The sequence below is a fragment of the Mustela lutreola genome, chromosome 4 (assembly GCF_030435805.1).
Source record: "Mustela lutreola isolate mMusLut2 chromosome 4, mMusLut2.pri, whole genome shotgun sequence".
NCBI lineage: Eukaryota > Metazoa > Chordata > Mammalia > Carnivora > Mustelidae > Mustela > Mustela lutreola.
Window position 1 is genome coordinate 75,096,114 of NC_081293.1, and position 20,827 is coordinate 75,116,940.

The 20,827-nt window shown below is 41.8% G+C and overlaps 2 protein-coding genes and 1 pseudogene across 8 annotated transcripts in view; 2 read left to right on the forward strand and 1 right to left on the reverse strand.

Annotated features, from left to right (window-relative positions):
• Positions 1-15,058, reverse strand: part of RNLS (renalase, FAD dependent amine oxidase) — a 255,996-nt gene extending 240,938 nt beyond the window's left edge. For 2 of the 6 annotated variants that reach the window (XM_059170284.1, XM_059170283.1), the window contains exon 1: positions 2,146-2,535. In XM_059170284.1, coding sequence (XP_059026267.1) covers positions 2,146-2,446 — 301 coding nt within the window. In that variant the 5' untranslated portion in view covers positions 2,447-2,535. The other 4 variants (XM_059170286.1, XM_059170285.1, XM_059170281.1 and 1 more) reach the window with 4 other exon arrangements.
• Positions 2,483-12,758, forward strand: LOC131828982 (lipase member J-like). Of its 2 annotated transcripts, XM_059170295.1 has the most exons (4): positions 2,483-2,556; positions 8,271-8,382; positions 8,988-9,105; positions 12,233-12,758. In XM_059170295.1, the coding sequence occupies exons 2-4, from the start codon at positions 8,278-8,280 to the stop codon at positions 12,436-12,438; spliced, it is 429 nt and encodes a 142-aa protein (XP_059026278.1). In that variant the 5' UTR covers positions 2,483-2,556; positions 8,271-8,277; the 3' UTR covers positions 12,439-12,758. The 2 variants fall into 2 exon arrangements, with proteins under 2 accessions (XP_059026278.1, XP_059026277.1); XM_059170294.1 differs by lacking the exon at positions 2,483-2,556 and having other exon boundaries at positions 7,646-8,382.
• On the forward strand, positions 13,381-18,804 carry LOC131828976 (glucocorticoid-induced transcript 1 protein-like; annotated as a pseudogene).
• Positions 18,805-20,827: the final 2,023 nt, after the last annotated feature.

The window sequence follows — 20,827 nt, forward strand, 5'->3', positions numbered from 1 at the left end:
ACCTGATTCTTTCAAGTAGTGCTTAATAATTGAAGAAACTCCTTGAGGTGCCACAAAGTTACAGTCTCCTTCTTTCATCACCATCCCTTCAATAGGAGAGGTCAGAGGCTTCAAAATGCCAAGAGCTAACAGGTCATCATAAAAACTGAAATAAATCAATATATATGATATAATTAAATACCACTATCAGTTAGCTTAAAAATACTGTATTCTCTTCCAAGAATTCTTAGAGAGTATCACTCTACATAATAACTAGAAATCTTCATAAGATTGACTCAGTGCATGTTTTACGTTAAGAAAACAATTCAAGGGGCACCTGGATGGCTCAGTCAATAGAGCAGGGGACTCTTGGTCTTGAGGTGGTGAGTTCAAGTCCCACGTGGGGCACAGAGTTTCCTTAAAAAATCAGTAAACCATCATCCAGGTGAAGAACAGAAACGTTTTGCGAATCTATAAATCTTGCTGACATTAGCTGAAGGCCTATTTTCTTGTATATCTCAAAATTACAGACAGTGAACATAGAAAGGTATGCAGTTCCCCCAGGACTAGCTGTCCTCTTTGCCAACACAGCACAGTAACTCATATTTAAATTGAACCCTGGATGTAGCCTCTCTTCCAGTATCCAGGACCACCCTTGGGAGGAAGGGACTCTGGCTTTCCCACTTAACTCAGGCTAATGCCATCAATGACGTTATTGTAATATCTTCACTATATCACGGGGCAAGGTGTCGCTCTGTTAATGATTTCTATCTTTTTACATCCTATGGGCATGAAGATTGATTTCTGCCAACTAACTCACCTTTGGTGTTGCTTGGCATAGTGAGGCGTGCAGGTGATGTACTGAGCACCCAAGTCAACCGTACTCTGTGGATTATAAGGGCTCCTGGCTGTCGTCATTCTTCCCCCTTGGATTCATTCACAAGAAACATCTTAGTGCATCAGAATGACCCTTCTGCAATGAACACCTCAATTATGCACCCCCGGGGGGGCCAAAGAGATTAGGGCTGTATTAAAAGAGGACTTTGTTGTGCTTTTCTGTTTTAGTTTTGGGCTTTGTCCTCTACCATCCTTAGGACAACTTGGTCACTGCGAAGTATTTTTAAAGAGGACACAGCGGTGTTCAGCGCTGTGCCTGGGCCCTGGATTCACACATTTAAACAACAGGAATGGGTGCGTGGAGAACGTCCAACGAAAAAACGCATGACATGTCAGAATAATCACTGGGAGCATGTTTTCACTCCCGCAAACGGGTTTCGTGAGAAAAAAAAGGGAGTCTGTCAACTAGATCCTGGTAGTCCTGGTCCAAGGGCACTTTGGGATCCTCGACATGTGCAGATGGCCTGGAAAGCACGGCCAGGCCGAGATGAAAACCAAAACAACAACAAAAACAAAAAAACCCGCGCACTGGCCAAGGGGGTAGGCCCAAGCTGTGCAATCCGCCAGAACTCCTGGGCTGCCCTCGGGGTGGCACACCTCCCGCTCCTCCTCCCTGACCCCGCGCGGGACTCCTCCCGCTCTTGGTCCCCGGACCTGTGCTCCTCCCACCGTGGCTCCTCCCGCTCTTCCTGGACCCTTACCAAGGCTCCCCTCCCTCCCGCCACGCCCACTTCCCCAGCCCTGGGCTCCTCCTGCTCTTCCGGACCCTAGACCCTGACCGAGGCTCCCTCTCTCCCTATCCCCCCTCTCCTCCTACCCTAGGCTCCTTCCTCCTCCCTCACCCGTGCGGGGCTCCTCCCGCCTCCCGCCCCAAACCCCCACTCCTCATCCCGGGTGTCCTCCTTCCTCACGCTCCTGACCCCGCGCGGGGATCTTCCTACTCCCCCAGTGGCCCCCCTCCTCCTACGCAGGGCTCCTCCCGCTCCTCCCTCCCCGCCCCGCGGGGCTCCTCCCGCTCCTCCCTCCCCGCCCCGCGGGGCTCCTCCCACTTCCTCGCTCCCCGCCCGGCGCGGGGGTCACCGCCTACTCCGCCCCCCTCGGGCGTCTCTGGGGAGCTGGAGGCTCCGGTCACGTGACCGGGCATGTACCGCGCACGCTGCCGCCGGGAGGTGGCGGCCGCGGTGACCGGATCGTCCCACAGACCTCCCGCTGTAGGCCACCAGCAGGCGCCGACTTCCTTTCCCCGGTTTCGACCACCCCACGACCTACCTGAGTCCCCAGCCTCCTCCCACACCGTGAGGTGCACTGGAGGGGGCGCCTCCTTCCTGAGCAGCGCTGCGCACAGGCTTCCCGTCAGCCCGGCGCCCACGATGAGCACCCGCGCCATGGCCCGGGGTCTCGGGGTGAGGCCGCACGCGGCTGTCGGATTCCCCGCTCCAGGCCCGCCCCGCCCCGCCCGCGCGCAGTGCCGCCCGCCGGCCTCCAGGGGGCAGACGGGAGGCGAACGGGCCGCGGGGCGGGCCACGCCCGGGTGCTCCCGAGCCTCGCGGAGGGGGCAGGGATGCAGCATGGAGCGCGACAGCGCCGCCCCAGGCCGGAGCCGCAGCGGGAGTGACCGCGCAGTCCCGCAGGGCGGAGGGAGGGACCCGGAAGGCCGCTGCTCACCTCCTCCGGAAGCACGTGAGTGCAGGTGCTGTCCTTTTCAGGTTGGCTCCGGCTCTGTGGCTGCCCTGTAACCCTGAGCCTCAGTTTCTCCATCTGTCAAAGGGGGACCGTAACGTCTGCGTGTCAGATTGGTGACCGTTCACCAGAAAACTTGAGCTCACTCGCCTCTTCGGTACATATTTTAGAACACATTTCACGTGCTCTGAGGTATATAAAGATGAGCAAGTCAAGGACACATGACCGGTTCGTTTCTCTTCAATATTGTCCTGGACATTCTCAGTGAAACAACAAAAAGCAATGAGAACTGTGAACTGTTAAAAAATAAAGAATTCAGTTACCCTAGATTGTGGATAAATTACTACCTGCAAAACTAGAGAAACTGGATAGCTATGAGAAGTGCTACGAAAGTTGACAGTGGTAGCCAGATAATGAAAAAAATTAAAAATTAAAAGTTTTACTTTATGCCCCCTTATGAAGAAGGGTGGACCAACAATACATATATCTGATAAAAGAAAAGAAAATATAGATGAAATATAGAATTACAGCCTGTAAAAAGACATAAGAATAAAAGATAGAGCTGAACAGAAAAACATTAAATACATAGTTATTTACAACTTGTGTGTTGCAAAATGCACAGGACAAAATATAAATAGCAAACCGGAGTAGAGTTTGATAATTTATCGAAAATCCTAAAACTCTGTTCTTTGAATGAAACATACCAGGTCTAGACATTATCTGGGGGGAATAATATATAGTTATACATTAAAATTTACATAAAAATGTGTTTACCTCAATGTTATTAGAAACATTGATGTCTAGGGGCACCTGGGTGGCTCAGTTGTTTAAGCGACTGCCTTCGACGCAGGTCACGATCCCGGAGTCCGGGAATGGAGTCCTGCATCAGGCTCCCTGCTCAGCAGGGAGTCTGTTTCTTCCACGACCTCTCTCCTCGCATGCTCTCTCTCAAATAAATAAATAAAATCTTGAAAGAAAAAAAAAAAAAGAAGAAGCATTGACGGCTATAACCAATGAACCTATTAAGAAAATATGGCTTTATATATTTAAGGATGTACAGAAAATTAGTCATTCTATAATGTTGAAAAACTGGCTGCAAAACTAGTAAAATCCCAGAGTTTTACAAACATACACAGAGACAAGTATGACTGCAGTATTAGAGAAATTCGAGAGGAAACAGATGTATCTACATTTTTCTATTAATTTCAAGGCTTTATAAAAGTCATATGAATCTATTAATTTATTTGTTATAAACAAAATAAAGCTGATATTCTAGGCAGAAGAAGTTAATCCCTGCTTTAAAGAGATTTCACAACCATATGCTAAAGATCTCAGAACTGTCTGGAAAGGAGATTTGAGGTAATCTAGTTCAACCGCGCTCTGCCACCAGCATTTTACATAATGTAAATATAGACACTAAGTTAAAGTGAATTTGCCCAAATTTATGTAGTATTTCAAGGATGAGACCAGGGCAGGTCTCCTGGATTGTTTTGAGTCTGTTCTCAAACAGCTCCTGCTTCCTCGTTTCTTGTACAATCAGGCCTAAAACCTCATGGTCATCTGCAGTCGTTTCTCTTTTGTCACTCTTATTAACTATTGGTCCTCCGGTCCTTTGGACCTTTTCTCCTCTGTCTCTTATATTCAATCCCATGCAATTCTACACCAGAAAACTCAAGCTTTACTTTTTTTCTTTTTCTTTCTTTCTCTTTTTCTTTCTTTCTTTCTTTCTTCTTCTTCTTCTTCTTTTTTTTTTTTTTGTTGTTTTTGTTTTTGTTTTTGTTTTTGTTTACTCCGGGCTCAGTTTCACGACCCTGAGATTGTGTCCTGAGCTGAAATCAAGAGTGGGGCGCTTAACAGACTGAGCTGCAGAGGTGCCCCCAAGCAGTCATTACTTCTTAACTGGATTATTATAATGACTTTTTATTATTATAATGAATATTATTTCATTATTATTATTATAATGACTTTCTCCCCTTTCCTAATCTATGTTTTCCACTGAGCTTCTGGGTCAGTCACTACCATTCTCAGAAAACTTGCAGTAGCACTCAGTTTCATACAGAACCAAGTTCAACTGCTTGGCATAAAAACTGTTCAGTGATATTTCCCCACCCTATCTTTATATCTTAACCTTGGTAATCTTTGTATGTCCTGTGCTATAGCTAAATGGAATTATTTTATGTTCCCCAATAGATTTTCCACATATCTGTGAAAGCGGTAAGCCTTTGTTTATGTAGTTCTTGAGTACAGAGCATACTTTCTTTGACTTGTATTTCTAGTATTGTTCATTTGCATGAATTCTTCACTCTTTTCCTTTTCTGGTGTGATCACTAATATGTTCTTTAAAAAGTATGTAGAATTGGAGATGGTTATGAGCACTGAATGGAGGTGGCTATCATGGCTTGTGATTTCTCATTAGTCTTTAAGGACTAGTATAACCACCCACCTTACCCCCATCCCCAATCTCCAGAATGGGTTCCATCAGCCCAGAGCTATAACTGTAGGGCTGTAGGTCCACGGTTGGCTACGGGTACTAGTGCATCTTTCTGGGATATTTGAGAATGACTAGACAACTAAAGAAAGTAGGATTGCAAAATAGCTAGGACAGGCTTCTGTATTTACTCTTCCTAGCCCCCTTGACCTTTTCTCGTCTTTCCTATTCCTGATCTTTGCAAGGCTGGCTCTTTCTGTTCATTTAAGTCCCGCTTAGAAGTCACCTAAAGGAAGACTTCTCTAACTATTTGACTTAAAAGAACCACCCTGTGACTCTATTCCCCCAACCCGTTTCATTTTCTTCATGTTACCTAATCACTTTTAGAAGTTATCTTGCTTTCTTGCCTACTTATTTGTTGTTTACTTAATAGAATTTAAGAGGACAGAAACATTGTCATAGTCAATACGGTATCTCTGGCAACTAGAATCAAAGTCAGAATTCTCAGACACAGAGCTCAGTAACTCTTTGCCTAGAAGGTATGCAAGCCGTTCAAGAATTATGCTTAAACTAAGATAGGCCAAATGTTAATTCAGTGGGTCAGTTTCAGTATTGAAAATACTTTCTCAGAGAGTATTTTTGTATGGTATAATATGACTGTAATACTATAAAAATATCATGCCAGTCAGCAAAGGTTGCCTGCTTGTGTGAGGCACAGCTCTGTCTGTTCTCACTAACCGTGTTATTGATAACTTCGATAATCATTAATGGCAAATCAGTTTTTGATGGCATAAAATCAAGGTGAATAGCCTCATAGGGTTACTTTAAGATCAGGAATTTAAGAGATTTCAATAGAAGTCACTGAAATTTAACAACAACAACAAAAAAAACTGGAGGAGGTTATTTGAAGTCTTACCTTTGTATCTAGAAAACAATTTTACAGAATCAAGGAAAGAGAGCTTAGAATTTTACTGGGCTTAGGTGCCTGGGTGCCTCAGATGGTTAAATGTTTTCTTGATCTTAGCTCAGGTCTTGAACTCAGGGCTGTGAGTTCAAGCCCCGTGTGCAGCCTACTTAAGAAAAAAAAATTATACTTGGCCTTAAGTTCACTCTGAGTTAACAGTATAATAGAGCTGTTAAGACAAAAAGCTAAATATAAACCTAAGCTACGACAAATGGATTAGAGTGTGCAGAACAAGGAAGGCGACAGTCCCACACTATTTACACTGCTCAGAACACATTTAGAATACCAGGTTCAGTGCTGGGCCCCAGATTTCAAAAGGGTCATTGATAAATGGGGCCATTCAAGGAAAAATGTCCAGGATGCTAAGTGGACTTGAAATTATCTTGCTTGAATAGGTTAAGAGGGATAAAGATTGCTAGGTTGCTAGCCTCAAGAAAATGTCACAAAAACACGAAAACCATTTTCAAACATGTAAAAGATCTTAAGAAAGAAAAATAATTGGATACATCAGCATACTAAAATCAGTTTATGAAAATTATCAGAAACTAGATTCTGGCTTAAAGATATTTATGGAATAATATAGATATTTATTATTTGTATTATATATTAAATATCTATGTTATTTATTGAGAATATAGATATTCTCAAAGAAGAAATTTAAAGGAAAAATTTTAAGTAGGTGCATCTAAAAATGGAACACATTTTCTCATGAAGTAGCTCTCCAACGGGGACACCTTCGGAATGTGGATGGGCACAATGGGGGATATTGCCAAAGAAACTGAAGTACTGGATAGGACAGTGGTCCTGGGACAGTGGTCCTCAAACAGGATACGTATAAGTAAATGAAGATTTTCTAAATGGTAGACAGAATTTTAAGGAAGTCAATTTCCACCTTCTGAACTGCTGAAAGTACTTTTCACTAATACGTCTAGAAAAGCCTTTGTGGTCAAGCAGATTTGCCTTTCCTACCTTCCCTTTCACAGTTGCTCTTTACCAGCTTTGTAAGAAATCTCAAGATTTACCACCACCATGAAACACTAGAGTTTTCTGAATTCAACTATATATTTACCTGAACAGTTTTATAGTTTCACATGATTTCCCGTTACTTATTTTCATTTCAGCTTGAGGAAGTCCCTTTAATGTGTACTGTAAGGCCCAATTAGTACCGGTGATAAAGTCCTTCAGCTTTTACCTGTCTGAAAAACTATCTGCCCTTCCAATTTGAAAGGCAGCTTTGTTGGGTTGTTGAATGTTCATGGTTGGCAGGTTGTTTTTTGGTTTTTTTTTTCCTTCCCTCCTTTCTTCCCTTCCTTCTGCACTTTGAATATATATTCAATATATATTGAATAGGGGGTCTGGGTGGCTCAGTGGGTTAAAGCATCTGCCTTTGGCTCAGGTCATGATCCCAGGGTCCTGGGATCGAGCCCCACATCAGGCCCTCTGCTCAGGGGGTAGCCTTCTTCCCCCTCTCTCTCTCTGCCTGCCTCTCTGCCTACTTCTGATCTCTGTCTGTCAAGTAAATAAAACAAAATCCTAAATACATATATATATATATAAAATATATATTTTTGCATATATGTATATTTTGCAATCTATATTTTGCAAAGTCTCTGCTAAAAAAGTTTGCTGATAGTCTTATGAGGGTTCCATTATAGATAACAAGTTATTTTTCTTACTGTTTTAAGATTCTCGCCATCCCCCTTCCCTCCCCAAAACTCAACAACTGTTAAACATACTTTGAACGAGTGTTAGTCTAGGGACGCCTAGGTGGCTCCATCAGTTAATTGTCTACCTTTGGGTCTGGTCATGATCCCAGAGTCCTGCATCTGGCTCCCTATTCTGTGGGGTGTCTGCCTCTCTCTCTGTGCTCTATCTCTGACTCTGTTTCTCACACATACACACCAACACACTCACACACACACTTTCTCAAATAAATCAATAAAATCTTTAAAGGAAATAAACAAGTGTTAGTCTGGTAAGAATATCATTACATCATTAATTCAGGTATCAATTAACTTGTAGTATATGATAAAGTTTTTGGAATTGGGCTAAACAATTCTATAATGGAGACCTCAAAGAGGGTTTTGTGCTGCAAAAGAAGACAGCTGGAAAAGCACTGATGTGGGAATGAAGCCAGAATGAATTGAACTCTTGACTGCCAACTATACATTGTGTGTCCTTAGACAAGTTACTTAATTTTTCCAGGCTTTGGTTTTCTGACCTGAAAACAGTAATATTCCCTAACTCACAGAATTATTTAAACAGTCAAATGGTATCACTTGCTGCAATTTTAGTAGTATTAACATCTCCTTTTATATGCAGATCCCAAATGTCCTATCTTTTCAGAGTGACCTCTCTTATTTTAATTCTTGGGACTATGCAAGGTGCCTTTCTATATCGAAGAGCTCAGAACCCTGAAGTGAACATGAACATTGTAAGTTGCTAGGAAATAAATGCTAAGCTGCTGAAATAACACAGTGGATGCTACTCTTTAATTGGGGAGGGCGGGCTTTTATTTTAATAGAGCTGCAGTCAAAAAAATATCCCTGTATTCATATATTTTGATATGGGTCAATGAATAGTCCCCATTTACCGTTCTGTAGCTCACAGTTTCCCCTTCACCTTTACTTTGTCCCTGGGTGAAAATATATATACCGACATTTAAATGCCTTTGTGGAAGACTTATAAAGACTTATAAATTCTTTTTTGTATACACACACATACATGCAAATTCCAGATATAATCATAGACATGCAAACATTTGTGGATAAACATATATTTTAAAATTTATATGGCTGAGCAGGTAAAAGTTTGAGTGATTAGTAGTTAGGCAAAAAGTAATGTATAAGAATGATGTTTATAGATGTACTAAAATATCTATTACTGAATGAATCAGTGAACTAGTGAAAAAAAAATAGTCCTGAGGTTGAGAGACTGACTATACAAGGTCCATTATTACATTAACAGCTTAGGTTATTATCAGGTTCCATTAACTGACCAGAGATTGTATCCTAAAAGCCTTCCTTTTTCTTTATCTAGAGCCAAATTATTTCTTATTGGGGCTACCCAGATGAAGTGTATGATATTATAACTGAAGATGGTTACATCCTTGGCCTTTATAGAATTCCTTATGGGAAGACAAACAGTAAAAGTTCAGGTAATATTCAATTCAGAACAACTTGGTGACTGTCTGGGCCCTCAGTGAGTGTCAGACAAGGAAAAGACTTAAAGATGAAGTGCACAATTAACTTCTCACCCATGTCTCTACATGCCCCCAGATGAGAGCCCGATTCTCCCCTGGCTTCTTGTTCACAAGATGGTTTTAGAGTGTGATGGAAACTAAGCTGTTCCAAATGTGCTTTGTGGGTCCCTTTACTAATTTCTGTTGGTTCTTTCCAATCTCTTTGTTTCATGAAGGGTTAGAAATGGTAACATGGTAACATAAGTTTGGAAAATGACTGGTAAACATGTCCTTCCTGTCTCCTCTAATAATAGCAAAGAGATGAGTTTGGTCCTGGTTCTTTATCCCAACAGTAGGTACATCACTATCCACAAGTGTGGTGAAAAAGATAAAGCACTCGAATTTGTCGCTAGGGTTATAATCCTATATCTGTCACTTACTAGAAGAATATGCAATAGATTACTTTTGCTTATTCATCTAATTGTTCAAACAAAAGCCAACTTTTTTTTTTTTTTAGTTTTCTCTTTAGGTATTTCTCCTTGAAAAGGATGTTTCTCATATTATAAAATGCCCTCTCAAGTTTTAAGCAGTAAAATATATTTCAGGAAAGATACTAATTTGAAACAACCTCAATCAATGTAATTTTGGATTCTTATAAAGGTCAGAACTACCAGACAGAAAATGTTAACATAGATTTAACATAATTATAGTAATCATTTTTCAGGGTCTGACCTAATTTTGTGAATACTGTAATAAAATATTGAAAGGTAATTTCAAAATACAGTAAGTGCTTTTGAGTTGTCTAGAAGCAGTGCCAGAGACAGGGAGTCAGAAGCATGTGATTTATTGCTGGTCTACCATCAGGAGAAGGTCATGTGGAAATCCAAGAGGGTTAGGAAAGGAGCTAGAAAGGGTGTGTCTCAGCTAAGTCCCGCTGGAGTCTGATCTCAGGGGAGCTTATGGATCCAGGAACTGCATCTTGGAAGCTGTCCTGCCTTGAAGTTAAGGAGTTAGCCTTTTGCATTGCCACAGCAGTTAGTTATTGCCTAAGGCTACTTTTATTGGTGTAATCTCCTAGGTAAGGCAACTGCCATTCACCCTGGGGGATAGAGGGGCAATAGTGAGCACTTAGAAAGCAACACCCACAACATCTGGGAGCTCCACCTACTTTGGAAAGGAAGTCTGGGTGAGCACCAAAATAACAGAGAGTGCACCTCTTACATGACACAGATCCTTTTGTTTTTCACATTAAGCTTATTTCATCCAGGTGCAGGTTTTCCAGGGTATGGGTAGGTCAGAATTTCTGGGGAAACTTATAAGAGGAAGCTGAGTGGAACAAAGTGTGACATCTGCCATTGCCACTGATCCTAATGCCATGGCTGTCACTTGTTAATTCCCACCTGTACTGCCCACTGTAGATTCCCCTCCCTCTCAGCTGTGTCCCTTGATGTGGCAAGCCAGGCCCTTATCCTGAAGGGTTACTGTGTCTGTAACAGGTCGCAGTTGCAGTACTTGTACATTTTATAGGGAAAGCAAGGCAACGGAGTAGCAAAAGATGTCCCACTGAATCTCGTGAACAAGTATGTTTTTCCATCCTCATTCTGTATCAGAAGCCCTACCTCGTCATGATGATCAAGGCCAATGACTCCTGCTAATATAGTTTTTCCTTTCTTTGCCACTGCTGCCCTCTAGTCTTCTATCATGAGGAGTCCAAAGTCATAGCCTCCCAGCAGTCATGGCTTTATTATTAGGATGTTTACTGTGTGAACTAGTGGACATGTCTTCTGTCTGGGGACCAGGGCCTCTGGATCTATAAGAGCCTTAAATTGTGAGGACAAAAAGTACAAACTCCCAAGTGAGTTACTGGATGATAGTGAGTAAGACCATTCTTCATCCTACCCCTTTTTTCTTAGACTCCGTGTTCTACTGATTAGAGCAATATATTCAGTCATTTGTTTAAGGTATTAAATGAGTCCTTAAGGACAGGACCCACAGTTACAGGATGTCATCTCCCAGCTGGCATCTCTACTGGGCGCTGATTTCATTGCTTGGTTGGGCTGGCAGCCTCTTGATGGTGGTTATGCTCTCAGACCAGTGGCCTTCCAATGCCATAATACTGAGGAATGCACCTTCTTTGACCTGCAATGATTCCCATTATTTGAGGTATGTCATGAGGGGTTCCATATTTGTAGATCAGACACTCCATGAACTCTTGGAACTCTGCTGTGGTCCTATGTGGAAAGAAAGGCAAATCATAGCCAAAATATATATCAATGCCAGTCATAGTGGGTTGTTGACCTTTCCAGAAGAGAAAAGGTCTGATGCCCCCAACTAGTCTCCAAGTGGCTGGTTTGGTCTCCTTGAGGGGATGGTACCCTGTGAGATATCTGTTGCAGGCAGGTTAGACATACTTTCCTAGCAGTAGCCGTGGTAAGGCACCCATGCTGGGGGGCCCAAGTTAACCTACATCTCTCTCATCATGGCTACTTCTTTCATAAGCCCACTGCACAGCACTGGGGTGGCTAAGACCAGTGTCTGGCTGACATCTACTGTAATATGTTATTTAAAATGTATATGATGGAAGCGTGAGTGGCTCAGTTAAATGTCCGACTCTTGTTTTTGGCTCAGGTCATAATCTCCGGGTGGTGAGCTCAAGGTCTATGTTGGGCTCTGCGCTCAATGTGGAGTCTACTTGAGATTCTCTTTCTCCCTCCCCCTCTGCCCCTCCCCCTTCTCACTCTCTCTCTCTCTAAAATAAAAATAAAATAAAATAAAATGTATATGAGTGCTCTCATGACTATTAGCTATGTGAATGTTCTAATCTTTAAAGTTTATATATTTAAGTGAGACATGACCTAATGGTATACTTGGTCATTTGAAAAAAAATTCTTTGTAAACTTTGCTAAGTGTGCAACTTTGTAAACTTTCCTAAACAATGACAATGGGATTAAACATGAAAAATTTACCATATTTATACAATATAAAATTTAAAAATATATTTTGAAAACTACAAACTGTCATGTTAAAGGATTTAATTTCAGATAAGATATCTATACAGATACTACAACATTTAAGAAGAAATTCTCTGCATTTTTTTTTCTAGCTCAGAGGCTTGTTGTCTACTTGCAACATGGTTTGTTTACATCTGCCAGCAGCTGGATCTCCAATCTGCCCAACAATAGCCTGGGCTTCATTCTGGCAGATGGTTATGATGTGTGGATGGGGAACAGCAGGGGGACCACCTGGTCCAGGAAACACAAGTACCTGAAGACAAATTCCAAAGAATTCTGGGCTTTCAGGTACAAATAACATCAAGTAATGTTTCATTTTATTTTATAAGTGTGTCAAATATTTTGTCTTATGTTTGAATGAAATAAAGTAGAACAGAAGTGTCTTTTCTCAATCAGGTCTTGTAACAGACCATGACAATTTATGTCAATTTTTGCTTGAAAATGAAAGAATGCTTGCTTGACCTTAAGTGTGTTTCTCGTTTGTCAGTAGTAACCTTTATTGGCTAACCCCACCCTTCCTATTGTTTTGCTCCTTAACCTATATATTTCCTTTATCCCCCTGTATGCAAAATAAACAGCCTCTTTATAAGACTATCTTGGGGCTACTTTATTCCCTGACTTTGTGTTCTCACGGAAGTCTTTATTAAGTAGATATATTACACCATATAAATTCTTTTTTAAGAAATATTTATTTATTTGAGAGAGAGCTGGAGAGAAAGTGCATGCACATGCATGAGTGGGGGGAGGAGCAGAGGAGAAGGAGAGAGAAGCTCAAACAGACTCCACATTGAGTGCAGAGCCAGACACAGGGCTCGACCTCACCACCCTGAGACCACGACCTGAGCTGAAATCAAGAGTCAGATGCTCAACCAATTGAGCCACCCAAGGGCCCCATAAATTTTTTTTAACATCTTTTTTTTAAGATTTGATATATTTATTTGACAGACAAAGATCACAAGTAGGCAGAGAAGCAGGCAGAGAGAGAGGGGGAAGCAGGCTCCCTGCTGAGCAGAGAGCCCGATGTGGGACTTGATCCCAGGACTCTGGGACCATGACCTGAGCCGAAGGCAGAGGCTTTAACCCACTGAGCCACCCAGGTGCCCCACCCCATAACTTCTTGATAATACCCAAAGAGAGTTGAAAATTGTTTGCCTTCACTTACCTGTTCATTATCTTCAAGGGTTAGCATCACATTCTAGAAGCAAGGGGATTTCAACTTCACTTTTCCTTTTGTAGTTTTGACGAGATGGCAAAATACGACCTCCCAGCCTCCATCGACTTCATCATGAAACACAGGGGACAAGAGGAAATATTTTATATAGGCCATTCCCAGGGTACCACTATTGGTATGGCCAGAAGGATTGTGGCTCGTAGTATGCAATGTCTTTTGTAGGGTTTGCAGACACACCTCCTAAGGAAGTGGGCAAGCTCCCAGAGCTACAAGTGACACAAAACAGAGCGCTGAGAAGAAGACCCACAGCCGGGCCCTGGACACTTACCCCCTTCCTCCTTCTACCTTGTCTACTCCAGTCACAAAGAATTCATTGTAATAACAGGTTGTCTTTGTTCCCAAGCGTTCAGAAGTTGGATATCCATCTTGGGATCAAAGTGAGATCATAAGATCATAACTACCCCTTGTTCCACAAATAGAAATTTCATACTTATAATTGTTATTGAAGTGTGGCAAAGGACCTCATGAGGAGGGGATGTGAGAAGGCCATTCATGCTTACGCATTTAGGACAGATTAAACTTTAGACATGCACAAAGATGAGCCTAAGCCTTCATATGTTTAAAAAGACTAAAAAAGAACTTCTTTCAGCTCACAGCAACAATGCTTCCACCTAATGTGTAATAGTTTCACTTTCAGAAAATAATTCTCTAAAACCCAACATAATTCTCTTACATGATATGGTAAACCTTCTTACTCCCACTCTTTCTACTGGGAAAGTTACAAAGCCTACTTGATAGTAGCAACCAGTATTCACTGAGTCTTTTCTAGGCTGAAAAATGATCATTTTCTTATAGGAATAAGCCACATCCTGCTTTAAAAGAGTATGTTGAAGAACAGTCTAATCCAATTTTCCACAGATATTTTCTCTGACATTTATTAATCATGTGTGTGAGTTGTACTCTGGATTTTCCAGCTGTAACAGTTATCTGGAACCAGGAATCTTGGAAAATTATTAAATAAGAAAAAGTGGCTATGTGCTAAAATTTACTGACTTCTAATATGTTATATGATTCTCTGGTTGTGTTCCTTCTTAGAACTCAGAAAACAGAAAAGCTATAAAAATAAAAAAGATGTGGCCTCCCTCTCTGAGCCTCCGTGTCGGCCGGCGTCGTCCCGGGCCCTCGGAGCCACCATGTCCACTGCCTCCTCCTCCAGTTCCTCTCAGACCCCTCATCCCCCGCCGCAGAGGATGCGGCGCAGCGCCGCGGGCTCCCCGCCCGCCGCCCCCTCCGCCGGCAGCGGGAACGGCGCGGGCGGCGGCGGCGTGGGTTGCGCCCCGGCTGCGGGAGCCGGCCGGCTGCTGCAGCCCATCCGCGCCACCGTGCCCTACCAGCTCCTGCGGGGCAGCCAGCACAGTCCCACGCGCCCACCCGCCGCCGCCGCCGCCGCCGCCGCCTCGCTGGGCAATCTCCCGGGGCCGGCGCGGCCCGCGGCCCCAGCCCACCCAGCCCGACGCTGCCGCCGGCCGCGGCCCCGACCGAGCAGGCGCCGCGGGCCAAGGGCCGCCCTAGACGGTGCCCCGAGAACCACCGGAGGAGCAACTCACCTGAGAGACGGAGCCCCGGCTCGCCCGTGTGCAGAGTGGACAGGCCAAAATCTCAGCAAGTTCGAACCTCTAGTACAATAAGGCGAACCTCTTCTTTGGATACGATAACAGGACCTTATCTCACAGGACAGTGGCCACGGGATCCTCATGTTCATTACCCTTCATGCATGAAAGATAAAGCTACTCAGACACCTAGCTGTTGGGCAGAAGAGGGAGCAGAAAAAAGGTCACATCAGCGTTCTGCATCATGGGGGAGTGCTGATCAACTAAAAGAGATTGCCAAACTGAGGCAGCAACTACAACGTAGTAAACAGAGTAGTCGGCACAGTAAGGAGAAAGATCCTCAGTCACCTCTTCATGGCAACCATATAACAATCAATCACACTCAGGCTGCTGGATCAAGATCAGTCCCTATGCTGCTGTCAAATATAGCAGTGCCAAAATCTTCCGTTTCACGTGTGCCCTGCAATGTAGAAGGGATAAGTCCTGAATTAGAAAAGGTATACATTAAAGAAAATAATGGGAAGGAGGAAGTGTCGAAGCCCTTGGAGATCCCGGACGGTCGAAGAGCCCCACTCCCTGCTCACTACCGGAGCAGCAGCACTCGCAGCATCGACACTCAGACCCCCTCTGTGTAGGAGCGCAGCAGTAGCTGTAGCAGCCATTCACCCTGTGTCTCCCCCTTTTGTCCCCCCCGAGTCCCAGGATGGGAGCCCTTGCTCAACAGAAGATTTACTCTATGATCGTGATAAAGGTCTCGTCAGCCTATCTCAGCCCCTCTCTTTTCCTGTCCTGACAAAAACAAGGTTAATTTCATCCCCACCGGATCAGCTTTCTGTCCTGTAAAACTTCTAGGCCCTCTCTTACCTGCCTCCGACCTGATGCTCAAGAACTCTCCTAATTCAGGCCAGAGCTCAGCCTTGGCCACTCTGACCGTGGAGCAGCTCTCCTCCCGGGTTTCCTTTATGTCTCTTTCCAATGACACCATCTCGGTGGGCACCATGGAGGCCTCGGTCCAACAGCCATCCCAGCAGCAGCAGCTCCTGCAGGACCTGCAGGGTGAGGAGCACATCTCTGCTCAGAACTATGTGATCATCTAAAACCGAGGGGGAGCTGGCCTCTACCCTACCTTCACGGATTAGGAACTAGACCTCAGACAGCTTTTCTGCATGGAGTGACAAACTTTCAGAACACCACCACCACCAACAGAATACTTATCAGCATCAGAAAGTATCTCTTAACACTGATCTTGGCAGGGACGGAACTCCTATTCAGCAGTTTTTGTGGAAAGCAGGACTGCTTGCAAAATGTGTGTGTCATTCAGCATTTTAAGTGGAGACTATGCATTTCATAGTATGTTTGACAGATTAGTACTGTGTCCTGTGTTTTGTTCCAAATTCTTCAGTATAAATAAGCTCTATATCAAAAAGTTGCCTGTCTAAATAGAAAATGTCTTGCTGTGCTTTGTCCTATGGAAAATACTGTACTTCAGGATTATGTTTACAATTGATCCAGGTGTTTGTTTCTAACTTCTATAATGCATACAATGCAAAAAAATAAAGAAGTAAATGGCCACAACAGTTGCACAGTGCCCACCCTATGGCCTAGCTTCAGGTACTTCAGTTGAAGTCTAAACTCAGGTAACTTGGAATGTATATCATATTGGGATATTAAATATTTCACAGCTAAAAAGCTAGAGGGAACATCACTCTTTTGCCTTTCCTTATTTTATGCATTTCCCTTTCCTCATTACATTCCACATTCTTCGAATAAGAAGTGCATTCAACCCTAGGAGAACAATAATCCTGGACATGGGTGAACATGAGGAGAACCAGCAAATCTGTGGTAACTGACATCACTTTTGTCCTGCGGTTACAAGTAAAACACAACTGTTGAATTCACTGTTTCAACATGTGTACATGTGGCTTTTTTTTTTTTTTTAAACAAATTCAGGTGTTGCTCAGTTCCTGACTGTTACAATGTTGCAAATGAAGTGTCTCCAGTACCAGGCTGTACATAAACATTCCAATTGTGCATGTTGGAATTTAACAAGAAAGTCTAGGTTTAATTGCAAAAAAAAGTGAACTCTCACAAGGGATGGGTGAGATTTTTTTGTTTATATTGGCCAGCAAAGTCACAAAGTGCTGTTTTAGCTAAAGGCATTATTAATGTTCAGTTTCTCTCTCGGAAGTTCTTTAACTTGAGGGTTTACAAATGTCACACTTTTTGGTTCTTATTTTCCTCCAGCAGTTGAGGTGCATGAGTTGCATTCATGTGGAGAGAGAATGTGTGGGTCTCAGAAGCAGTGCAGCCCAGAAAACTGGTTGTTTGGTGACTTAGAAAAGCAGTAGTTTGCAGCTGTCTCTTCAAGCCTCTCCTCACAGTATCATGGATGGTTCTGTTAGTATTTCAGATGTGCAAAGTAAAGCAAAAACCCAAGTAAATCGCCTTGCACTTGCAGACTCGACCCGAATTCTCAACGAAGTTGTGTGATGAGAGCCCTAGATAATCCCAGTTGGTCAGTGGAAGAGCCCAACTCTCAGACTTTGTTTTCTGCAGCACAAAGAGAGTCTCCAAAAGCAAAGGGAAGTTTTTGTATTTTTATTCCATTGCTTTTAGTTCAGTAAAGCATAGAGTTGTTTCATCTGTACCTACAGTATATGGCACTGTTTTCTTAAGAATTAGGGGAATAAGGTGCTTACAGTCACAGGAACGTTTCAGTTCCCTTCAGTCATTCCTTGGGGTTTCTTTGTTTTATTTTCTAAGGAGGTTGAAGAAGGAAGAGGTGATAGAGAAGAAAGCAACACCATTGATTTTTTTTAAAGAAATTATATATATATATATATATATATATATATATATATGTATATGTTTGCGTGTGTATGTATTCTGTGTATTATTTTGTCATGATCCCAATTATCTTCTTTCTACCAAAGTTTGCAGTAATATTCTCTCCTAAAGGTGCATTCTGGCTCCTTTAAAATTAGTCAGTGTTATATTGTAGGAGACTGTCATGGAAAAGGACTCAGTTTACTTTTGCCATTTTCACAGGGGAACCTTTTAAAACAATCTCTTCAGCAGCAGACACCTTTAACCCTAATAATCTCAGGCCTTGATGAAAATACTATATTTTGTAGATTATGGTTAAAGGGAGAAAATTATTAGTTCTGTAAGATAAATATGAGCTCCATTAACTTCTGATATCTGGTTTAGCATTACCATAATGTGTTGATCTTACGCTCTGCTTTTGTCCAAATATGATGCAATAGTGTATCAATATCAATTTCTGAAAGATGGACTGAATGGTTTTTTGGTGATGAAATCTGATGTACGATATTTATAGTGACATGTGCTTTTATTTTCTCATGAGAAACTAAATACTAATTGTGTTGTATATTTGTTCTTAGCATATATTAAAGTTTTGAACCAAATGTGTTAAAGCGTCTGCTTTGCCACGTAAACTTCCCAGAAATTGTTGAGCTCAAATGTATCCTACATCCAGCTGTAGAAATTTGTCAGAAATTGTTTAAATTTTGTATATAGTTGTACTGTTTAATTCTAGCCACTGCGCTGAACAGTATTGGAGTTACCATACAATATGGCTTTACACAAGGAAATGTGTGGCTTTTGTTTTGTGTTTTTTCGGTATAGAAGTTCCTGTGTCTTATTTAAATAAAGTTATTAGTAAAACTGGAAAAAAAAATAAAAATAAAAAAGATGTGCCAGAATGTAGCTTGATAAGATGTCATAAAAGGGAAAACTATTTGTCATATTAATGACTCTAACAATAAAATATAAACTAGTATCTTCTGCACAATAAGGCAAGGATGTTTTAAAATATATTAAAAGTAAATATAAAAACAATTTGACATGTATTGGATCTGTCATCTAAAGTGTAAGATTCAAATATCCAAAAAGCTCACTAGCCTATTTTCAGCATTGCCAGTTATAGAAATCTTCAATACTGTTTCTGATTTCTCAACTATCATGTTACAAGACTCTTTTATTGTTGATTTATCATTGTTTATGGTCTAGACATAGTTTTAAATATTAATCATCAGTCTGATGTTTGATCGATATGTATGTTTCATACTGGGTGATTGAGAAATGTTTGATAAGGGAATTGAGAAATGAACGAGTCAATTAAGTGGTCATACCATATTGAATTTACTCTCACTTGCCATGATATCATTTCTTACATGCTAGAAATGGTGTAAGAATAGTTAGTTTCTATCTTGTTTTCTTTCAGCTTTCATAACATTTTCCACAATACCACAGATAGCTGAAAGAATCAAAATACTTTTTGCCTTAGCTCCAGTTTTTTCTATCAAATACTCAAAGAGCCCTTTAATTAAATTGGCATACAAATGGAGGTCAGTGTTAAAGGTATGTTATTCCTTTCCTTTACATAGCTTATAAATCAAAATGACAATGATTCTGTCCTTTCAAAATAAAAGGTCTTGACTATGTTTGCATGAACTTAATTTTTTGGTTTCAGCGACACTGGATTCTTTCTTTTGTATTTACAAAGGAATAAGATTTTATTTATAATAGCTTTGGACATCTCATTTTGAAGGAAAATCCAGTAGTCAGCTTATCTCTATCTCCTGCTTCCAAGTTTTGTCCTTAATTTGAATGTATTTCTTTTAGGGTGCCTGGGTGGCTCAGTGGGTTAAAGTCTCTGCTTTCGGCTCAGGTCCCAGGGTCCTGGGATCGAGCCTCACATTGGGCTCTCTGCTCAGCAGAGAGCCTGCTTCCCTTCCTCTCTCTCTGCCTGCCTCTCTGCCTACTTGTGATCTCTATCTGTCAAATGAATAAATAAAATCTTGAAAAAATAAATAAATGTATTTCTTTTAAAGGTTTTATTTAATTCGACTGAGCCACCCAGGCTCTCTCATTTAAATATTTTGAACTAATGTGAGACAGTGCATTTCATTATAAATATAATGAGCTCATTGCACCATTTATTTTGGTCTTCTAAATATGAATAAAGTAAACTTGTCTTACAGGCTTTTCTTGGCAACAAAGACTTCCTACCTAATACCTCATTCAAAAGATTTGTTGGTTCCAAGCTGGGTCCACTGAAGATTATTGGTAAGATTTGCCGTGATATCTTGTTTATGATATATGGATATGACCAGGAGAACTTAAATATGGTGAGAACAAATTGAATTTGAAATGTACTTTGTCCATTTTTAGAAAGCAGCTCTTAGTACTTTATGCCTTGCATGTCATTGTGTGATTTATCCACATGTACTGATAGATTCTTAGCCTTCCTGGTTTGGGGACTACATCAACATTCTGAAACTAATCAGCGTGAGCATGCTGGGATTAGTTTGCATTCCGATTTGTCTTGCTCTCTGTAGAGAACAGAGAGCAGGTGCTGTGCTGGGTCTTTTAATTGGCCTTTACTATTGGGTGTTAGTTTCCTGAAGTTTCTTGTATTTAAGTTCTCTCCTATCACTTATTTTTTAAAAATATTTTATTTATTTATTTGACAGAGAGATCACAAGTAGGCAGAGAGGCAAGCAGAGAGAAAGAGAGGAGGAAGCAGGCTCCCTGCCGAGCAGTGAGCCTGATGAGGGACTCGACCCCAGGACCCTGAGATCATGACCTGAGCTGAAGACAGAGGCTTAACCCACTGACCCACCCAGGCACCCCATCTCCTATCTCTTATTTTTTTTAACAACTCCTGCTCTTATATCTTGGTTCCTAACACTCCCTTGCTTTCTTATTGACTCTTTTGTAATTGGCATTTGTGCCTGCTAATAACCTTACTGGCTTTGGGCATTCATCAAAATTCCTGGAGTGGGACACTGTTTAGAGGCTCAAGCTACTATTCCCAAAGCCATACAGTTTGATTGTGTATAGATGCTATTACAGATGTACGCATTCATTCTAAGACTTTT

Bases quoted from the DNA above. Each gene is read 5' to 3' on its own strand.
- LOC131828982 (XM_059170294.1), top strand. From the start codon at position 8,218: ATGGTATCACTTGCTGCAATTTTAGTAGTATTAACATCTCCTTTTATA. The intron at 8,383-8,987 runs GTAAGTTGCTAG...TTCTTTATCTAG, and splicing joins CTGAAGTGAACATGAACATT to AGCCAAATTATTTCTTATTG. The intron at 9,106-12,232 runs GTAATATTCAAT...TTTTTTTTCTAG, and splicing joins GACAAACAGTAAAAGTTCAG to CTCAGAGGCTTGTTGTCTAC.